General features: G+C 34.8%; 1 protein-coding gene across 17 annotated transcripts in view; it reads left to right on the forward strand.

The window, feature by feature from the left end:
• CAMK2D (calcium/calmodulin dependent protein kinase II delta) overlaps positions 1–17,804 on the forward strand; it is a 316,173-nt gene that overhangs the window by 153,100 nt on the left and 145,269 nt on the right. For all 17 annotated transcript variants that reach the window (XM_019829018.3, XM_019829023.3, XM_019829026.3 and 14 more), the window contains exon 4: positions 5,750–5,804. In XM_019829018.3, the coding sequence (XP_019684577.1) occupies positions 5,750–5,804 (55 nt within the window). The remainder of the gene's footprint in view (positions 1–5,749; positions 5,805–17,804) is intronic.

Consider the following 17,804-nt stretch of genomic DNA (forward strand, 5'->3'; position numbering starts at 1 on the left):
ATGATAACATTGACAACATTGCCCTGTCATGTTTAGTTTTAGAGATTTCTAATAACTCATATTTTGATGAAAAGTATTCTTTTTTTATTTGCTGAAAAAATTGCAATTCTTTGAGGGCAATGGGCCAATCACAAATTTCAGATTGTCTTTCCTTTTTATTTATCTATTGTTGGCTAACAACTCCCATCCCCAACTTAATGGCTTAAAATAACATCAATTTATTATTTCTCCTGACTTTGTGGACTGACTGGATTCAGTTGGATAGTAGCTCTACTCCACTTGGTATAACTGAGGTCACAATTGCAATTGCCTTCACCAATGAGCTCTGCTAGTGATGGGCTGTCAATATGGCCTTTCATTCTCCAGGGTTTCTCTCCCTGTGACTTCTTGTCTAAGTCTGTATCAAACTTCCTTTTAGCATAACATGTGGTTTCCAAGAGGACAAACTCCAATGTACAACAGCTTATGAAATCTCTTGTTTGTATCACACATGCTAATCACACAAAGCAAGTCACAGGGCCAAATTCAGAGTCAGTGTGGGAGAGAACTGCACAAGGACATGAGTACTGATAGACATGGCCAATTGGGAGCCACCAATGTAATAGGCTGTCACATCTCCATAATAAATTCTAGTAGAGAACAGCAAGTAGTGAGTATGGTTGAATGGAAGAGTAATAAGCAGTATAATTTGAACTAAATGATAAGTTGTATAAATAACTTCACAAAATTATAATTACCACCCTTGATTGTATTTGGAGGATGCTTTTAGGAAATGAAAAGGGAAGGAAGTATACTAAAATTGGAACATGTAACTTTGTATCCTATTAGTCTTTTTTGAAAGATAGTAAATCACCGTGAAAGAATATGTTCACTTTTTGACAGAGTGTTCTTAATATGTGTCCTGAAAATAGATAAGATGTACCTAATAAGCAATTGTGACATGGCTTCTATTTAGAGTTTAATTCTCTCAGTCTTTCCCTTTTCTCCCTTTCACACTCATTTTCACTTCCTAACATGCACATACACACACGTCTGCCTTTTCCTAGGTTATCATAATTATATAGGATTTTTAGATTCTTTAACTATTTAGGATTTTCAGTACATTAAATGTCCTATCAGGTAAAATAACTGAGTCACTGGAAATTCTAACATTCCTAATTGGAAGAGGAGAATTAACAATTTTCTAGGGATTTAGGGACTACATAGAGAAATACAGCATCACATTTTAAACTTCCTAAACTCAAAATATTTTTCTCTTTTTGGGGAGCCTGTGTGGCTCAGTCAGTTAAGCATCTGACTCTTGATTTCAACTCAGGTCATGATCTCATGGTTCGTGGGACTGAGCCCTGAAGGGCTGCAAGCTGACAGTGTAGAGCCTGCTTGGGATTCTCTCCCTCCCTCTCTCTACCCCTCCCTGATCACACACACACTCTCTCAAAATAAATGAATAAACATTTAAAATATATTTTTTCTCTTTTTGCGTAAATAGGGGTTTTTTTTAGCACTGCTTTTCTTTCTCTAATCACCATAACTATTTTTTCCTGTCTACTTCTTTTTTAAATATTATTTTATCCTGACAAACCAATTAATATTTTTTGATGTATTTGGAGCAGGGGGTAGTTTGTTGACAAATGCATTTTAGAGGGTCCATATAGTATTCTGAGCAAGAACCAGATCTTTGGAATCCTCCAGCTCTGGATTGTGGTCATAGCCTGGCCAGTTACTAGCTGTTAAGCCTTAGAAGTTTCCTTCACCTCTCTAAGCCTGTGCACATTCATCTGTAAAAGGTGATGGGAAAGGTTGTATATATTAACTAACTCTTGGAAAAAGTATTTACACTGTGTTGACACAGCGCTGTAGTTATTTTATACCTTTTAATCCCTTAAATGAGAAGAAGTATTAAATAGGGAACTTCCTTCACATTTACATAAAATTAGTTTCTCTGATAATTATAAGGTCCTATTTAGTTCTATTTGGCCCCTTTGTATAAGTAGTACTTAGCTAGAAACTGCAGTGAAATCATGCAAGAATATAGGACAGGAAGAGAAAGCAGTGATCCCATGGTGATTTGAATGCAAACTACCAAATTGATAATATATGAGGAAGAGAAAGGAAAAAGCCATGGGTCAGATGAATCTTGGAAACGTTTTAGCCTCAGAAACCCCTTTGCTCCCCCTGTAAGTCTCATACTTAATGCTCCAGAATTTAACATTTTATTCTGGATAAAAACGGTTACACTGTTTCCATTTTTGAAAACTCGTTCATTCATGACTTGATTTTACCTTTGAGGAAACTTCAGAAAAGAATGACTACCAGAGGTATTATAAGCTGTGTTCTCAAATGCTTTTCTCATTATCCTCTTTAACATTTTTTTCTGGAAGCACCTTAGTGACGAGTGTGATAAGGTTAACTGTGTGTGCCTGTGTGAACTGCTTATGTTGATAACGGAGGGCAGTCATAGCAGGAACACAGCACAGCATGTTCCACCATGGAGCAGCCACCGTGCTCTCAAGGCCAGCCATGCTGCCAATCTTGGGTTAGCATCTGTGGTGAACAGTGCACCCTGTATTTTCTTCAGCATATAAATGAATTGACAGTCATTTATAGAGAATAAGTTTTTGTGAAAGTAAACACAATTTTCAACCCTTGACAAACTGTTAAAAAAGAGGAAATGGATGGAAGATGGATAATTTTGAGAGACAGAAAAGGCTCGAAGAGAAAAAGATAATATCTGTGGGTGTGTAAGACACTGTCTTCAGACGATAGAAACATCCACTCTGAGAATAATAGATAAAGAGTTCAAAGTTTCAAAAGGAAACCAACCCGTCCTCAGAGTAATTGTAAACATGTGGAATGCATCTGTGTGAAGATGAAATTACATAATTTGTTAATAAAATGAAATGAAAATTGTGGGCATTTCATTTAGTTTTGTTTTTTAGTTATTTTAAAGAGAGTGGAAGGAAATAGGGAGGTCATAAGGAAGGAATGAGGGAAGAAAGTGAATGTATATATATTTATTCCAAGTAAAGATGATGCTAGTTGTTTTCTGCTTTATCAATAACATCACTCATTCATAATGAATCTCACCTGGTCAAATGACTGGGTAGAAATAGTGGAGATTATTTTGGAATTGTGTAATACAAAAGTAGTGAACTGGTGTCAAATGATTTGTCCTTAAGCATTATTATGTGCTTACTGGCTAAATGCTTTTGTGAAACTGATTTTCACCAAAAAATATATGTTTAATCATTAGGCTTGCATCTGAGCAACTCTTGACTTGTTCAAAAAATAATTTATTTCTAAATGATGATTATTTCCAAGTATTAATAAGGTAGTGATAATGATACTAAGAAAATTTTATTCCAGATAGAACCAGAAAGTAATACTGTTTCTCCAGTTGTACCTGAAATTTCCACTTCTGTTTAGCGCCACCACTCTTTGGTCTGAAAATCTGAGTTGCTCATTTCCACTTGAAGTTTTTATTTTGAGACAGTGGAAGAAAGAAGTAATCATTTCTTTCTCACATTGTGATTTTTTCTTTTCATTTTAACTTTGATAGCATGGAAATCCATCTTCTTTTTGTAGAATAGCTTAAGTAGACATACCATTCTTTGAGCTTATTTAAATACAGGTTGTATTACAGTTGCTCAGTGAGGTATCCGTGAGACTGTCATTTGAGAAAGCCACTGAATTATCACTTATGACCTGACTTCCCTTAGTATGCTGAATGACTATGAACAGAAGACACATCATTGAGCCTAAATTTTGATTTTCTTTGGAAGTATAAGTTTAAACAAAGGTTGTAGGCATCTTTGATATTGGTAAACTGCAGAATACTCTTCACACAATTACAGTTATGGGAGAATTGTTTGGTATCAATAGTTTTATTTTAGGTATATTGGGCTTTGGTGAAAGTTTCTGTCCAAGAACTTGGAAGAATGCCTAGCATATATATAGTAAGTGCTCAGAGCAGTTTTATGAAAGACCATCTACTATGTGTCAGATTTCTGTGAGGGATTCAAAAAACCCTATGAAATAAGATACCTGTATGGTAGTATTGATGAGAAAGAAATTCTGTGTAATGGAACAAAAGTTTTCTCTACCTTGGAAAATTTTCTGAAGACAGATTCAGGAAAGATTTTTTTTTAATTTTTTAAAAATTTATATTTAGTTTTGAGAGACAGAGAGAGACAGAGCACAAGTGGAGAAGGGGCAGAGAGAGAAGGAGACACAGAATTGGAAGCAGACTCCAGGCTCTGAGCTGTCAGCACAGAGCCCGACGCGGGGCTTGGACTCACGAACTGTGAGATCATGACCTGAGCCGAAGTCAGACGCTCAACCGACTGAGCCACCCAGGTGCCCCTCAGAAAAGATTTTAATTGCGGGTTAGAGACAATATCTGAAGGGGATGGATTTGGATTGTAAACAAAGGAGATTATGTTAAGTCTATGAGCTTGGGAATTTCATGGTACTGCAAATTCCCTCTGTGGATCATTGTAGTTTGTGGGACAATCTAAATGTTCTTTGGAATCCACATTTTCTATGTGGTGGCCATCATTTCATAGGGAACATAGTAAAGACGGGTTCTGGTAGATATCATTACCCTTTTGTGGTAACTTTTCAAAAGCAGTATGTCCTACAGGTTTTGTGGGTTTGTTTGTTTGGTTTGGTTTGGGTTGGGTTTTTTTGTTTGTGTGTGTGTGTGTGTGTGTGTGTGTGTGTGTGTGTGTGTGTGTGTTTTGCTTTTTCTGCCCTCTGTTTCTCCCAGTGAAGGTCAGGCCACCCCAAGTTATTTTGATAAATAGGAAGAGTTTGCTATCTGTGGGAATGAGTTGGGGGAGGAAGGGGACTTATGCAAAAATAAACAGAAAAAGCAGTATGTAAGTTCTACATGTGTAGTTAGTTTACTTTAGAGTTACAGTAGGTAATGAGTGCTTCCAGTTCAGAAGAGCAAGCATTTGTTTTGGCTACTTATCAGTGTAAGTCTAGCTCATTGGAAAATTTTAAAAAGTGTGAATTTGAGGAGCTGATAGATTTTTTTATTAGAATTCCTACCTATATATTTTTGGCTGATGACTTGCTAAATGGATTTTGGTCACTTGAGTTTAGAAGTACCATAATAAAAACTCTTTTGACAGGTTGGCTAGGAATTGCTATGTAGACACTCCCCCCATCTCCACCCCACTTCAAATAGGGATGAGGAGAGCAGACACAAGGAGACCACTTGCTAGACTCTTAAAATGATCCCTCTTTCTGCCTATTGTATTGATAAAGGCATGAGTTGTTGAAGACCTGGACTAGGGAGATAGCAAAGAGAATGACAAGGAAGAGACTCTAAGTGGGAGAATTGGTAGAACCTGGTCACTTTGAATAGATAGGTATATATTATAGCAATTATTAATATTTATTATTCACTGAGTAATATGTAGATTGTTTTACTATTATTGTCTCATTTAACTTTCTCAACCATTTTATAAAGTATAGGTATTATTATCATTATAAGTTGATTAATTTGATTAAACTCACATAGTTAATAATTGTCAGAATTAGAACTTAAAACTTGGGTTTGTCTGAACCCAAGCCCTGTTGTAAAGGATATTCACTTATCAGAGCTTAGAAGAAAGAGTGTTGCCAACATTTTTAGTTAGGAGACAAATGCCCATTAGAAGTCTAATTTAATGTTCATCATCATTATACATATAACATGAACTTTTTTCTCTTTTTAAAAATTATTTCTTTATATTTTTAGTGCGACTTCATGACAGCATATCAGAAGAGGGCTTCCATTATTTGGTGTTTGATTTGTAAGTACAACACACTTTGTGTTCATTTATTTTTGCTATTTGAAAACCACTTTTAATTAAATATTTTTTTTCTAATTTATAGTCTAAATTAATGACTGTGTAGTTTTTTTAGGTGTTCTTCAAATAACATTCACTCTAATTCTTTTGAAAAAATGTGACTGTTCAGGAGTGTTTATTTAAAACTTAAGTTAATCTAAATAGGTGAAACAGTTATGAGTCTATTGTTTGGATTATTCACAGTGATATTATAAGCAGTTATCAGTTTCATCTTTGGGCATACAAAGGACTGATGTGAGCTAATTTTCCATTGAATATTTTGGACTATGTATACCCACTTTATTGTCTTATGTAGAAAGAACCATAGCTAACCTCATACTCAGTGGTGAAACACTGAGGACTTTTTTCTGTAAGATCAGGAACAAGATAAGGATGTCCACCTCACCAGTTTTATTCAACATAATCTAACCACAGTAATCAGACAAGAAAAAGAAATAATAGGCATCCATATTGGTAAAGAAGAAGTAAAACTTTCACTATTTATAGATGACATGATAGCATACATAGAAAACCCTAAAGACGCCACCAAAAAACTATTAGAAGTAATAAGAAGTCAAGATGCAGAATACAAAATTAATATGCAGAAACCAGTAGTGTTTCTATACACTAATAACAAAGTAGAAGAGAAATTAAGAAAACAGTTCCATTCATAATTGCACCAAAAAGAATAAAAGGCTTAGGAATAAACTTAACCATGAAGGTGAAACACCTGTAATCTGAAAACTATAAAATAATGACAAAAGAAATTAAAGATGACATAAACAAATAGAAAGATACTCCACCCTTATGGATTGGAAGAATTAATATTATTTAAATGTTGTTACTACCCAAAGTAATCTACAGATTCAGTGCCATCCTATATCAAGAGCATTTTTTGCAGAACTAGAAAAAATAATTCTAAAATTTGTATGGAACCACCAAAAACCCCAAATAGCCAAAGCAGTCTTGAAAAAGAAGCACAAAGGTGGAGGTATCACAATCCCAGAGTCCAAGATATACTACAAAGCTATAGTAATCAAAACACTATGGTACTGGCACAAAAATAGATACATACATCAATGAAACAGAATAGAGGGCCCAGAAATAAACCCATATTTATATAGTCAGTTAATCTATGATAAAAAAGACAAGAATATGGAAAATGGAGAAAAAGCCAGTCTTTTCAATAAATAGTGCTGGGAAAACTGGACAGCTACATGCAAAAGAATGAAACTAACACCACACATAAAATAAACTCAAAATGGATTAAAGACCAATAACTTTGATAAGAGCCATAGCAACATTTTTTCTAGCGATGCCTCCTAAGGCAAAGGAAACAAAAGCAAAATAAACTGTTGGACTACATGAAAATAAAAAAAAAAAACTTTTGCACAGCAAAGGAAGCCATCAACCAAACAAAAAGACAGCAAACTAAATGGGAGAAGATATTTGCAAATGGTATATCTAATAATGGGTTAATATCCAAAATATATAAAGAATCTATACAACTCAATACTAAACAAACAAACAAACAAACAAGCAAAACAATCCAATTAAAAAAATGGATAGGGGACCTGGATAGACATTTTTCCAAAGAAAACATACAGAAAGTCAAGAGACACATGAAAAGATGCTCAACATCACTAATCATCAGGGAAATGTAAATTAAAACGACAAGAAGATATCACCTTACACCTAAATGGCTAAAACCAAATACACAAGAGACAAGTGTTAACAAGGATATGGAGAAAAAGGAACCCTTGTGTACTACTGGTGGAAATGTAAATTTATACAGCCACTGTGGAAAGCAGTATGGAGGTTCCTCCAAAAATTAACAATAGAAATACCATATTATCTAATAATCCCACTCTTTGGATATTTACCTAAAGAACATGGCAACACTAATTTGAGAAGATACATGCATCCCTATGTTCATTTTAACATTATTTACAATAACCAAGTTATGGAAGCAACTTAAGTGTCTATCAGTATATGAATGGATAAATAACATGTGGTATGTATATACATACACACACATGCACACATATGCAGTGGAACATTACACAGCCACAAAGAAAGGATGACATCTTGCCATGTGCAACAATATGGTTGGAGCAAGAGGGTATTATGCTAAGTAAAATAAGTAAGACTGAGAGAGACAAATACCATATGATTTCACTCACATGTGGAATATAAAAAAAAAAGTGAATAAACAAACAAAAAGCAGAATCAGAGAACAAACTGATGGTTGCCAGAGGAAAGAGAGTTGGTGAGGATGGGCAAAATGAGTGAAGGGGAGTGGGAGACACAGGCTTCCAGTTAGGGAATGAATAAGTCACAGGAATTAAAGACATAAGGGAATATTTTCAGTGATATTATAATAGTGTCATATGGTGAGAGATGGTAGGTACACTTGTGAATGTATAATGTATAGAGATGTACCTGAAACTAATGCAACACTGTATGTCGACTATACTCAGATAAATAAATTAAAAATAAATACATTATAATTAAAATAATGGAAAAAAGATGCAAGGAAGGATTCTTGAGGTTGGTTTATTCAGGGGTTCAACAACAATATCAGCCTCCCATCTTTTACTTCAGTGTATTGACTTTCTTCTCAGATTGGTATGGTTCAAGGTATTATATACAGACATGCTAATATCCAGTGGAAGACATTGTCTCTTCTTTTTAAAAAAATTTTTTTTAATGTTTATTTTTGAGAGAAAGAGAAAGAGAATGAGAGAGAGAACGAGCAGGTTGGGGGCAGAGAGAGATGAAAACACAGAATCCCAAGCAGGCACCAGGCTCTGAGCTGTCAGCACAGAGTCCAGAGTGGGGCTCAAACTCACAAGCCATGAGATCATGACCTGAGCCAAAGTCGAATGCTTAACCAACTGAGCCACCCAGGCACCCCTGTCTCTTCTTCTTTATAAGAATAAAATATTTACCCAGTAAATTTCCCATTTTGTCTCATTGGCCATGATTGGGTCACATGCCAACCCATAACCAGTCACTGGCAAGAGGAATGGAATAGAATTACCAAGGTTGACTTAGACTAATCCGAATTTGTAAATGAAGTTCTATTAACTAGAATAAATAAGTTTGCTCTGCCCAACTGGGATATAGTGAGACAGGCAATACACGTGGCTGGTAGGGGTTTAAAAGGAACACAATTCTGGAATTCAAAATGTCCATACCATTTGACATAGTAATTTCACTTCTATAAACAAAGTCCATGGAAAGTATACCCTAAATTTATCTAAATTTAGATGAAGCTTTATGCCAAAATATGTTCATATGTTCACTGCATCAGCTTTTATAATGGGGAAAAAAGAAAGAAAGCCAACTTAAGGATCCAATAATAGAGAAACAGTTGCATAATTATGGTAAATTCATATAATGGACTATTGTCTAGCATTTTCATGTGTTTGGGAAACAAGAAAAAATACTTTCTTATTTAGTTTCTTATGAATCTAAAGATAGGTTAGTGTTAAATTTTGGTTAATTCAAAAAAATTTTGGTTAATTCAGCCCTTCAGTGATATCATTAAGAAATCAAGTTTTTTCTGCCTTTCTGTTTGTTTTCTGTAGTATGTGAGCTGGTTCTCAAGTTGGCTACCTCATTTTCAGGCATCAGTGACTTTCAGAGTCAGGAAAAGGGCAGTATTAATGCCATTGCGTTAATCCTTTCCAGCAGAGTCCCTCAGAAGACAATCTGTTATTGAATCCTTGTTTAGAACTGCTTCTCATGCCCATGCCTAAATCAAGTATTGAGGAGGGGAGTGGGATTACAATAGGCGTTGACCTCTTATAAATTTAAAAATGGGAGGGAACTGGCCTCCCCTGAATCACCTTATGTATAGTCAGATAAGACTTAAATCATGGCTTTGTTAAAAGAAAATAGGGGAGTTTTGCCTGTTGGGTAGACAGCCAAGTATGTCTGCCATATTGGTGACTAGTGTATGCTGGAGAATAGAGACTGAAGCTCTGATTATGCATAGTCCTACTGTATAGGCTCCTTCTCCATAATCACAGTCCATCCATGACTTGTTGATGTGGCTGTAGTTTGGTACCACTCCATATGGTGTTATTAGTTCCTCTTCAGTCCGTTCTCAGAGCTCATATTTTTACTTTCTCCATTGTTCTTTCTTCCTTTATGATGTTCCAAGATCCCTTCTTTTATTATTTCCTTTCTTCTTTAATTTCCTTTCTCCTTTACGCATTCTTTTAGAAATGGTTGTTTTGCTAGCAACAAATGTTTGCTGGCAACAAATTCTTAGTTTCCTTGTTTCTGAGAATATCTTGATTTCCCTCTTCACTCCTGAAAGATATTTTTGCTAGATAAAAAATTCCAGGGGGCACCTGGGTGGCTTAGTTGGTTGAGCTTCCAACTCTGGATTTTGGCTCAGGTCACAATCTCATGGTTCGTGAGTTTGAGCCCCACATTGGGCTCCACACTAGTGTGGAGCCTGCTTGGGATTCTCTCTCTCTCTCTCTCTCTCTCTCTCTCTCTCTCTCTCTCTCTTTCTCTCTCTCTGTGCCCCTTCCTGTTCACATTTTTTCTTTCAAAATAAATAAACTTAAACAAAATCTAGGTAAGCAGTTATATTCTTTTAATGTGTCAATTCCTTCTGGATTCTTTGATTTTTTATGAGAAAATTTTTGTCATTCTGTTTTCCCCCTAAAAGTAAGGTGTCATTTCTCTCCAGCTATTTTAAAGATTTTTTTCTTTGTAGCTTTTAGAAGTTTGACTATGATGCGTCTCAACTTGAATTTCTTAGAGTTTATCTTACTTGGTGTTCGCTAACCTCTTGAATATACAGGTTTATGTCTTCTGCCAAACTTGGGAACTTTTGAGACGTTGTTTCTTTGAATACTTGTTTAGCCTTCCCTTTTGTTCCCTTCTCTTTCTGGAACTTGATAACATGAATGTTAGATCCTTTGTTATAGCCCCATAAGTTCCTGTGGCTCTTCATTTTTTTTTTTTCCTCTTGGTCAGATTAGGTAATTTATACTGTTTTCGACTTGTCCTTTCTTCATTTTATTTTCATTCTGCTGTTGAATGTATCCATTGGGTTTTTCATTTCAGTTATTCTTTTTTCAGTTCTATTTTGACTATTAGTTTTTCTATAAATTCTTGGTCTTTACTGAGACTTCCAATTTTTTCTGTTTGTGTCCATAATTGCTCACTGAAGCATTTTTATTAAGCTGATCAAAAGTCCTTGTCAGGTAATTCCAACAGCCTTGTCATCTTAGTGTTGTTGGTATTGGTGTTGGTATTAGTGTGTTGGTATTGGTATTTACATTGTTTTTTCTCATTAATATGGAAATTTTCTTGGTTCTTGATATCATATGTGATTTGGTATTATATCTTGGACATTTAGGTATTATTTTATGAGACCCTGTATTTAATTTAAATCTTTTTAGGTATTATTTTATGAGACCTGGATTTAATTTAAATCTTCTTATCAGGCCTCCTTTGATACCACACTGGCAGGGGTAATTAGGTGCCATCTTATTACTTTCAGGTGAGGGTAGAAGTCTAGGTGTCCTATTTAGCCTCCTATGGCGTCCCAGGGGTGTGCCTCCTTACTGCTGCACAGGGCTGGGAAAACAGGGATTTATTTTTTTTCATGCATGTAGTGAGAGAGATGCATCTACTCACTTTTTTAGACTTGTTATTTCTTTATAGATTTAATTCGTTAGATCGCCTTTGTTATATAAATCGAGGATATATTATTATAAACTGGGATATGTCTTTCATGTTATGATGAATGCTAGAATGAAAAACACTTTTTCTAATGCTCATTTACCTGAGTACTGTTATTCAGGTTTGACCACAGCTCCATCAGAGAGGATATGTTTTTCCTATACCCTCTTATGTTCAATACGTGAAGGCACGTGAATCAGACTAAATGAAGATTGACAGAAGGAAAGGTACACAATTTTTATAAATGTTTGTGTGCGTGGGAGTTTTTAGAAAAGGAATAAAAGTAAAAGAAGCAGTTAAGGTGTCAAATTCTTGTCTTAGATGCTAAGAATTGCTCTTTCCCTGGTATATGGAACAGATACCTTCCTCACAGGGAAATTTATTGTCTGCTTTTGGGCAGATAAGGGAAAGGCAGAGAATTCTTCACGTATTTGTTGATTCTCATTTGACTTTAGATCAAAATAGTCTTTTTGGCAAAGTGGCTTATTGTGGAATGGTATATTCTGATCTTTTTGCCAGAGCAGCTTATTGTGGAGTAGTATATCCCATCCGCTTCAGCTCCAAGAAGCACGTCAGTGTTAGGTCAGTTGTAAAAGGGCAACACGCTTCTTCCCATGCCATGCCACTTTTCCACAGTTACCAAGTTATTTATATTCACATTTAAAATTTTATAGTTTTTTATATTCCTTACTAAATGGAAGGAATGATAAGAATCACAGAATTTAGAATAAAGTTTATTTTTTCATACATCTTTTTTTAAATGAACTTATAAAACTTATAAAAAACAGTTCATGTGGAAAGAAAATATAATTTTCAGTTACAGTGGGTCATATCTGTTATAATGATATTTGTTATTAATGTCTCTGAAACCAAATGTAGACTTTTCAAGGTTTAAGTTTACATATGAACCATAGTAACATCAAATATGCTGCATCAGGCCATTAAACCTCTGTTACTAGCTTGAAGAACTCAGACTCTTTGGAATTATTCTTAAATGTTTAAGAGAAGAGTTAAGACCAGTTTTCATCAAAATGCTTTGCCAGTAAATGAGATTAATAACCTAGTTCAATACAATCCTATAAAGTACTCAGCTTTAGAAAGTTAGAAAACAATGGTTGTAAGTATAGATATTCAGTGACTAAAAAGACATTGTAGCAAATATAATTCCTCTAATCATTGTGGTTACTCTATGAAGAAGAAAAGTAGCTTGAGAACAATGCACATTGTATACATAGTTAAGAAAAGTACGGTCTCAGAGTTATCGATGAAATACTCCCATGGGGAAATTAGAGGCCATTTAACCAATCAGATCCAAGATAAAATAACTACTTGAATTCCTAAAGAAGGAATGTTCCTGTGTTTGCCCTTTTGATGATGGTTTTGGCAGTGTGGTACTTGTGCATACTTCCTATGGAATGTCAGCTATTCACAATCTAATGGGAAGTTCTATTTTTATAGGTGCACTGAGTTTTCTTCTAATGGAATACTTTTCCCTTTCTAAAAAGCAAAACAGAAGAGGCAGTGAGTTCCATTAAAAAAAAAAAGTTTCTTCTTGCTATTTTAAATTTACATTTTTCATGTAGGTATCCATCCACCATTTCCAACTATAAAGCATTAGTAATTCCTTTTGCAAACAGACTCAGGAATCAGTGGGAAAGACTTGCATGAAACCAAAGACTTCTTCACAGCAAATAATGAATCCTTCTCCTTCAGGGTTTATGCCTAGCAGGATTTTCAGGCACACCTCGGGAACTCTGGGAGATAGGAGAAGTGGATTTATCTGAAATCTAAGGGAAGGCTGGGCAAGGAAGTAATGGAGCTAGAATTATAGTCCCTAAGGGAAAGGCCAACAGACAGAGCCATTGGCCTTAGGCAGATAAGACAGATCCAGTCCATTTCTTTGAGAAATAGGCCTTGACAAGGGCAGTCATCTGAATGTGATATATATATTTCAGGAACTGAATGTCAGAGAAGATCTGTATTCTATGCATGCTGGGTGAATGTATAATGAAGTATAGAAATATCATAGCCCTTTCTAAGTAAACGTATAAGAGAATAAGACTTGGGTTGGATTTTGTAATCTCAATAGGGAGCTAAAGTAGATAGATTAGATTAAGGTTTATTGGCAAAAGTGCTGACCCTGAATGAAGACTTAAGTTTCAGTCTCAGAGCTACCCACGGCTAAACATTTAACATTATGTTTCCTCTAAGCCTCATTTTTTTCTCATACAGAATGAGGCTGTGGGACCAGTTGAAATATTTTTTAGACATCGCTAAGTCCTTTATTGTTCTGTGAGGCCAAGATGCTGTTCTCATCAATTTGAGATTTCTGGTAGAATTAATAGGACTCCTAATGTAATTTTTAAATATTAGATTTATTATGATTTGAAGCTAGTAGAGAAAAATCCTGTTCTTAAATCTTTAAAAATAACTTTTTTTCTCCACCAGCAAAAACAAATCTTGGCACATGAAATACTTCTTTTTTTTTTTTTTTTCTGTTTTAAAGTGTTTGCGTTTTTGTCCCCATGTAAGAAATTCTTTTCATCAAATATGTAATGGGCATCTACTAGATGCAGGACCCTGTGCCTAATGCTTTAGGGGAAAAAAAAGTAGTGTTTCTGAGCATTTAAAAATAAATGTTCCATTTTGATAATTTCAAAATAGAGCACTCAGAGAATCTGATGTCTTCCCTCTCAGTGCCCTGTTTTATCATTGTTGTACCAGTCAGAAAACTTGGTCAAGTTGCATGTTTTGTAATTATTACTAGTAAGACATGCATATTTTTCACTTTTACAAATTTGAAACTATATAAATATAAAATGCTTTTCAAAAACTATACCCCTTGCACTGAGGAGCTGATTGCTGTATTGGCAATATCAAGACTAGAAGACTAAAAGATAAGACACCATCCCTTTTTTTGAAGATTTTATAGTTCAGAGAGTGGATTAGACAGTTTCAAAAAAAAAAAATCTGTACTATAGACCTAATGTAGTAAAAGCTATTAAGTTACACAGAGGTTTGGGGGAGAGAGCCAACATTCATTCAGTCAGGGATGTCAGGAAACAATGGGACGAACTGAAGTTGAAGCAGACATAATTACTTTGTCTATGTTTTCATTCAACAAATACACACTTAATCTGTGCTTATTCTCTACCAGCACTATGGATAAGCTGATTGAAGGGAAGGTGAATGAAAATTTTGCCTTTAAAAGAACCAAAAGCAACCTTATGCTTGTTGGGTTAATAGCATTCTTTCATCTAGTAAAATATTTGGTTGCAAAACCAACAGGACTGTTTTACAGGACACATAGATATAGTGTAACAAGTTTCACAATATCTATGAACACATCTGATGTGTGCCCTAGTCACTTAATCACCTTTATGGTTATTTGGTAAAATTCTTCTGTTATGCTCATAAAATTCTCCTGTATCTCACAAAGCATATATATTCCATATATATTCCAATGATTATTAAATCTTTTCAGGGGTGGAGAGCTAGTCCGATTTTTCTGGCCATCTGTGGCCCGTTATTCCCAGCAAATTTTAGCCTTCCTAGAACCTAGCTAGTCTAAAATTTCATTTGTCTTATTTTTGATTTTAGTATTACTGATCACATTTGATTTATAACAGTGTATATAGTAAACAGTGGTGGCAAAAATGATTTCCACTCTCAGATCAAACTGAATGCACAGATTGAAGATTATTTGGTCTATCAGCACATTGTAAACAGCACTTGAGAATAGGCCTCTTGGTTAAACTACTGTCAAAACAAAAATAAATCAGTAATTACGTATAGCATGACTTGTGCCATATTTTGCTGTTTGCATGCAAAGAGAGGTCAGATTGGACGTGTGAACCCAGTTAGAATTTGGCTACACTAGCATTCAGGTAGAAGATATTAAGTCCCTGAAGTAAGCTGTTGGTAGAAACAAACAAACAAACAAAAAGTTCTAAGGTACAAACCCTCTGAATGTACTTTAGAACAAAGTTGAGTCTGTGAATTTTATTTTTAGTTGATACTTTATGCAGGAAACAGTCAATCTGTGTAACTTGGAGGATATTTTAAATAACAAATCCAAACGCCGTAAAGATACTGTGTTTCTCATTTGTTTTTAGAAAACTGTTTGAATCCAAATATATTGGCTATTTTTATTTATTTATTTAAGAAAATTTTTTTTACATTTATTTATTTTTGAGAAACAGAGTGAGACAAAGTGTGAGCAGGGGAGGGTCAGAGAGAGAAGGAGACACAGAATCTGAAGCAGGCTCCAGGCTCTGAGCAAGCGGTCAGCACAGAGCCTGACACGGAGCTCGAACCCATGAACTGTGAGATCATGACCTGAGCCGAAGTTGGACGCTCAACCGACTGAGCCACCCAGGTGCCCCTATTGGCTATTTTTAAAATAAATTTATCGTCCACTATAGTAGAAATCTATAATTCTAGAATTGTAGAGGGTCACTGATGGGAAAATACAGTTTTCACAAGGTTATGCTAAACAATTTCAGTGTCCAATTAGTTGGAAAATTAATAAAATGGTCATGATTCTGCCATGTCACACTTCAGAATCAGTTGTCTATATCTGCAAAATCACTTACTGAGATTTTGGTTGGGATTGTGTTGAATTCATAGATCAAGTTGGTAAGAACTGGCATCTTCACAATATTGAATCTTCCTATCCATAGCCATAGAATATCTCTCTATTTATTTCTTTGAGATCTTTCATCAGAGTTTTATACTTTTCCTCCTATAGATCTTTTACATATTGTGAGCCTTAAACCTAGGTTTTTCATTATTGGGGAGTGCAATGTAAATGGTAAAGTGTTTTTAATTTCAATTTCACTTGGTCATTTATAACATATAGGTAATTTCCTGTATATTTTTTCTCATTCCTGATTTCAGTGGGAGAGCTTCAAGTTTCTGGCTCTTAAATATGGTGTTAACTTTTTATATTTTGTTGATGTTCTTTATCAAGTTGAGGGAGATCATTTCTGTTCCTAGTTTGCTGAGAGTTATTATCATGAATGGGTGTTTACTTTTTGTCAAATTGTTTTTCTACATCAACTGATATAATCATGTGATTTTTCTATTTTTGCCTGTTAATGTGATAGATAGCATTAATTGATTTTCACATGTTAAACCAGCCTTGCATACCGGAAACAAATCTCTTTTTTATGGTATAAAATTCTTTTTATACAATATTGGATTCAATTTCTTAATATTTTGTTGAGGATTTTCATGAAGGCTCTTGGTCTATAATTTTCTTGTGTCTTTATCTTGTTCTGGTGTTAGAGTAATTCTGACTTCACAGGATGTGTTGACATGTGCTCACTTCTTTTTTCTGGGAGAAATTGTGAAGACTTAGTATCATTACTTAAGTATTTGGTATAATTTACCAGTGAATCCATCTAAGCCTACTTTCTGTTTTGGGAAGTTATTAATTAACAGTTCAATTTCTGTATTAGATAGGCCTATTTCTATTGTCAGTTTCTTCTTGTCTGATTTTGGCAGGTTGTATCTTTCAAGAAATTGGTCTACTTCATCTAGGGCACAGAGTTACTAATATTACTTTATTGTCCTTTTATTGTCCATGGTATCCATAGTGATGTCTTCTCTTTCATCTGTGATACTGGTATTTTGTGTCTTCTCTTTTCTTAGCCTGGCTTATCCATTTTATTGATCTTTAAAAAGAACTTTTTTGCTTTTGTTCATTTTTCTCTGTTGAGTTTCCATTTTCAGTTTTATTGACTTCTAATTTTTATTTCTTTTCTTCTTATTTTGGACTTAATTTGCTCTTCTTTTTCTTGTTCTTTTAGTGGAAACTTAGATTATTAATATATCCTTCTTCTCAAATGTATTCGTTCACTGCTATGAATTTCCCTGTATGTACTGCACCCCACAAATTTTGATAAGTTGTATTTTAATTTTCATTTAATTCAAAATATTTTATTTTTTTAAATTTTTTTAATATTTATTTCTGAGAGATAGAGAGAGACAAGTGTGAGCGGGAAAGGGGCAGAAAGAGGGAGACACAGAATCAGAAGCAGGCTCCAGGCTCTGAGCTTTTAGCACAGAGCCTGACACAGGGCTAGAACCCACGAACTGTGAGATCATGACCTGAGCTGAAGTCAGATGCTTAACTGAGTAAGCCACCCAGGTGCCCCTTAATTCAAAATATTTTAAAATTTCTCTTGATATTTCTTCTTTGACCCATATGTTGTTTAATCTCCAAGTGCTTTAGGTTTTTCTGCTCTC

The sequence above is a fragment of the Felis catus genome, chromosome B1 (assembly GCF_018350175.1).
Source record: "Felis catus isolate Fca126 chromosome B1, F.catus_Fca126_mat1.0, whole genome shotgun sequence".
Classification (NCBI taxonomy): Eukaryota; Metazoa; Chordata; class Mammalia; order Carnivora; family Felidae; genus Felis; species Felis catus.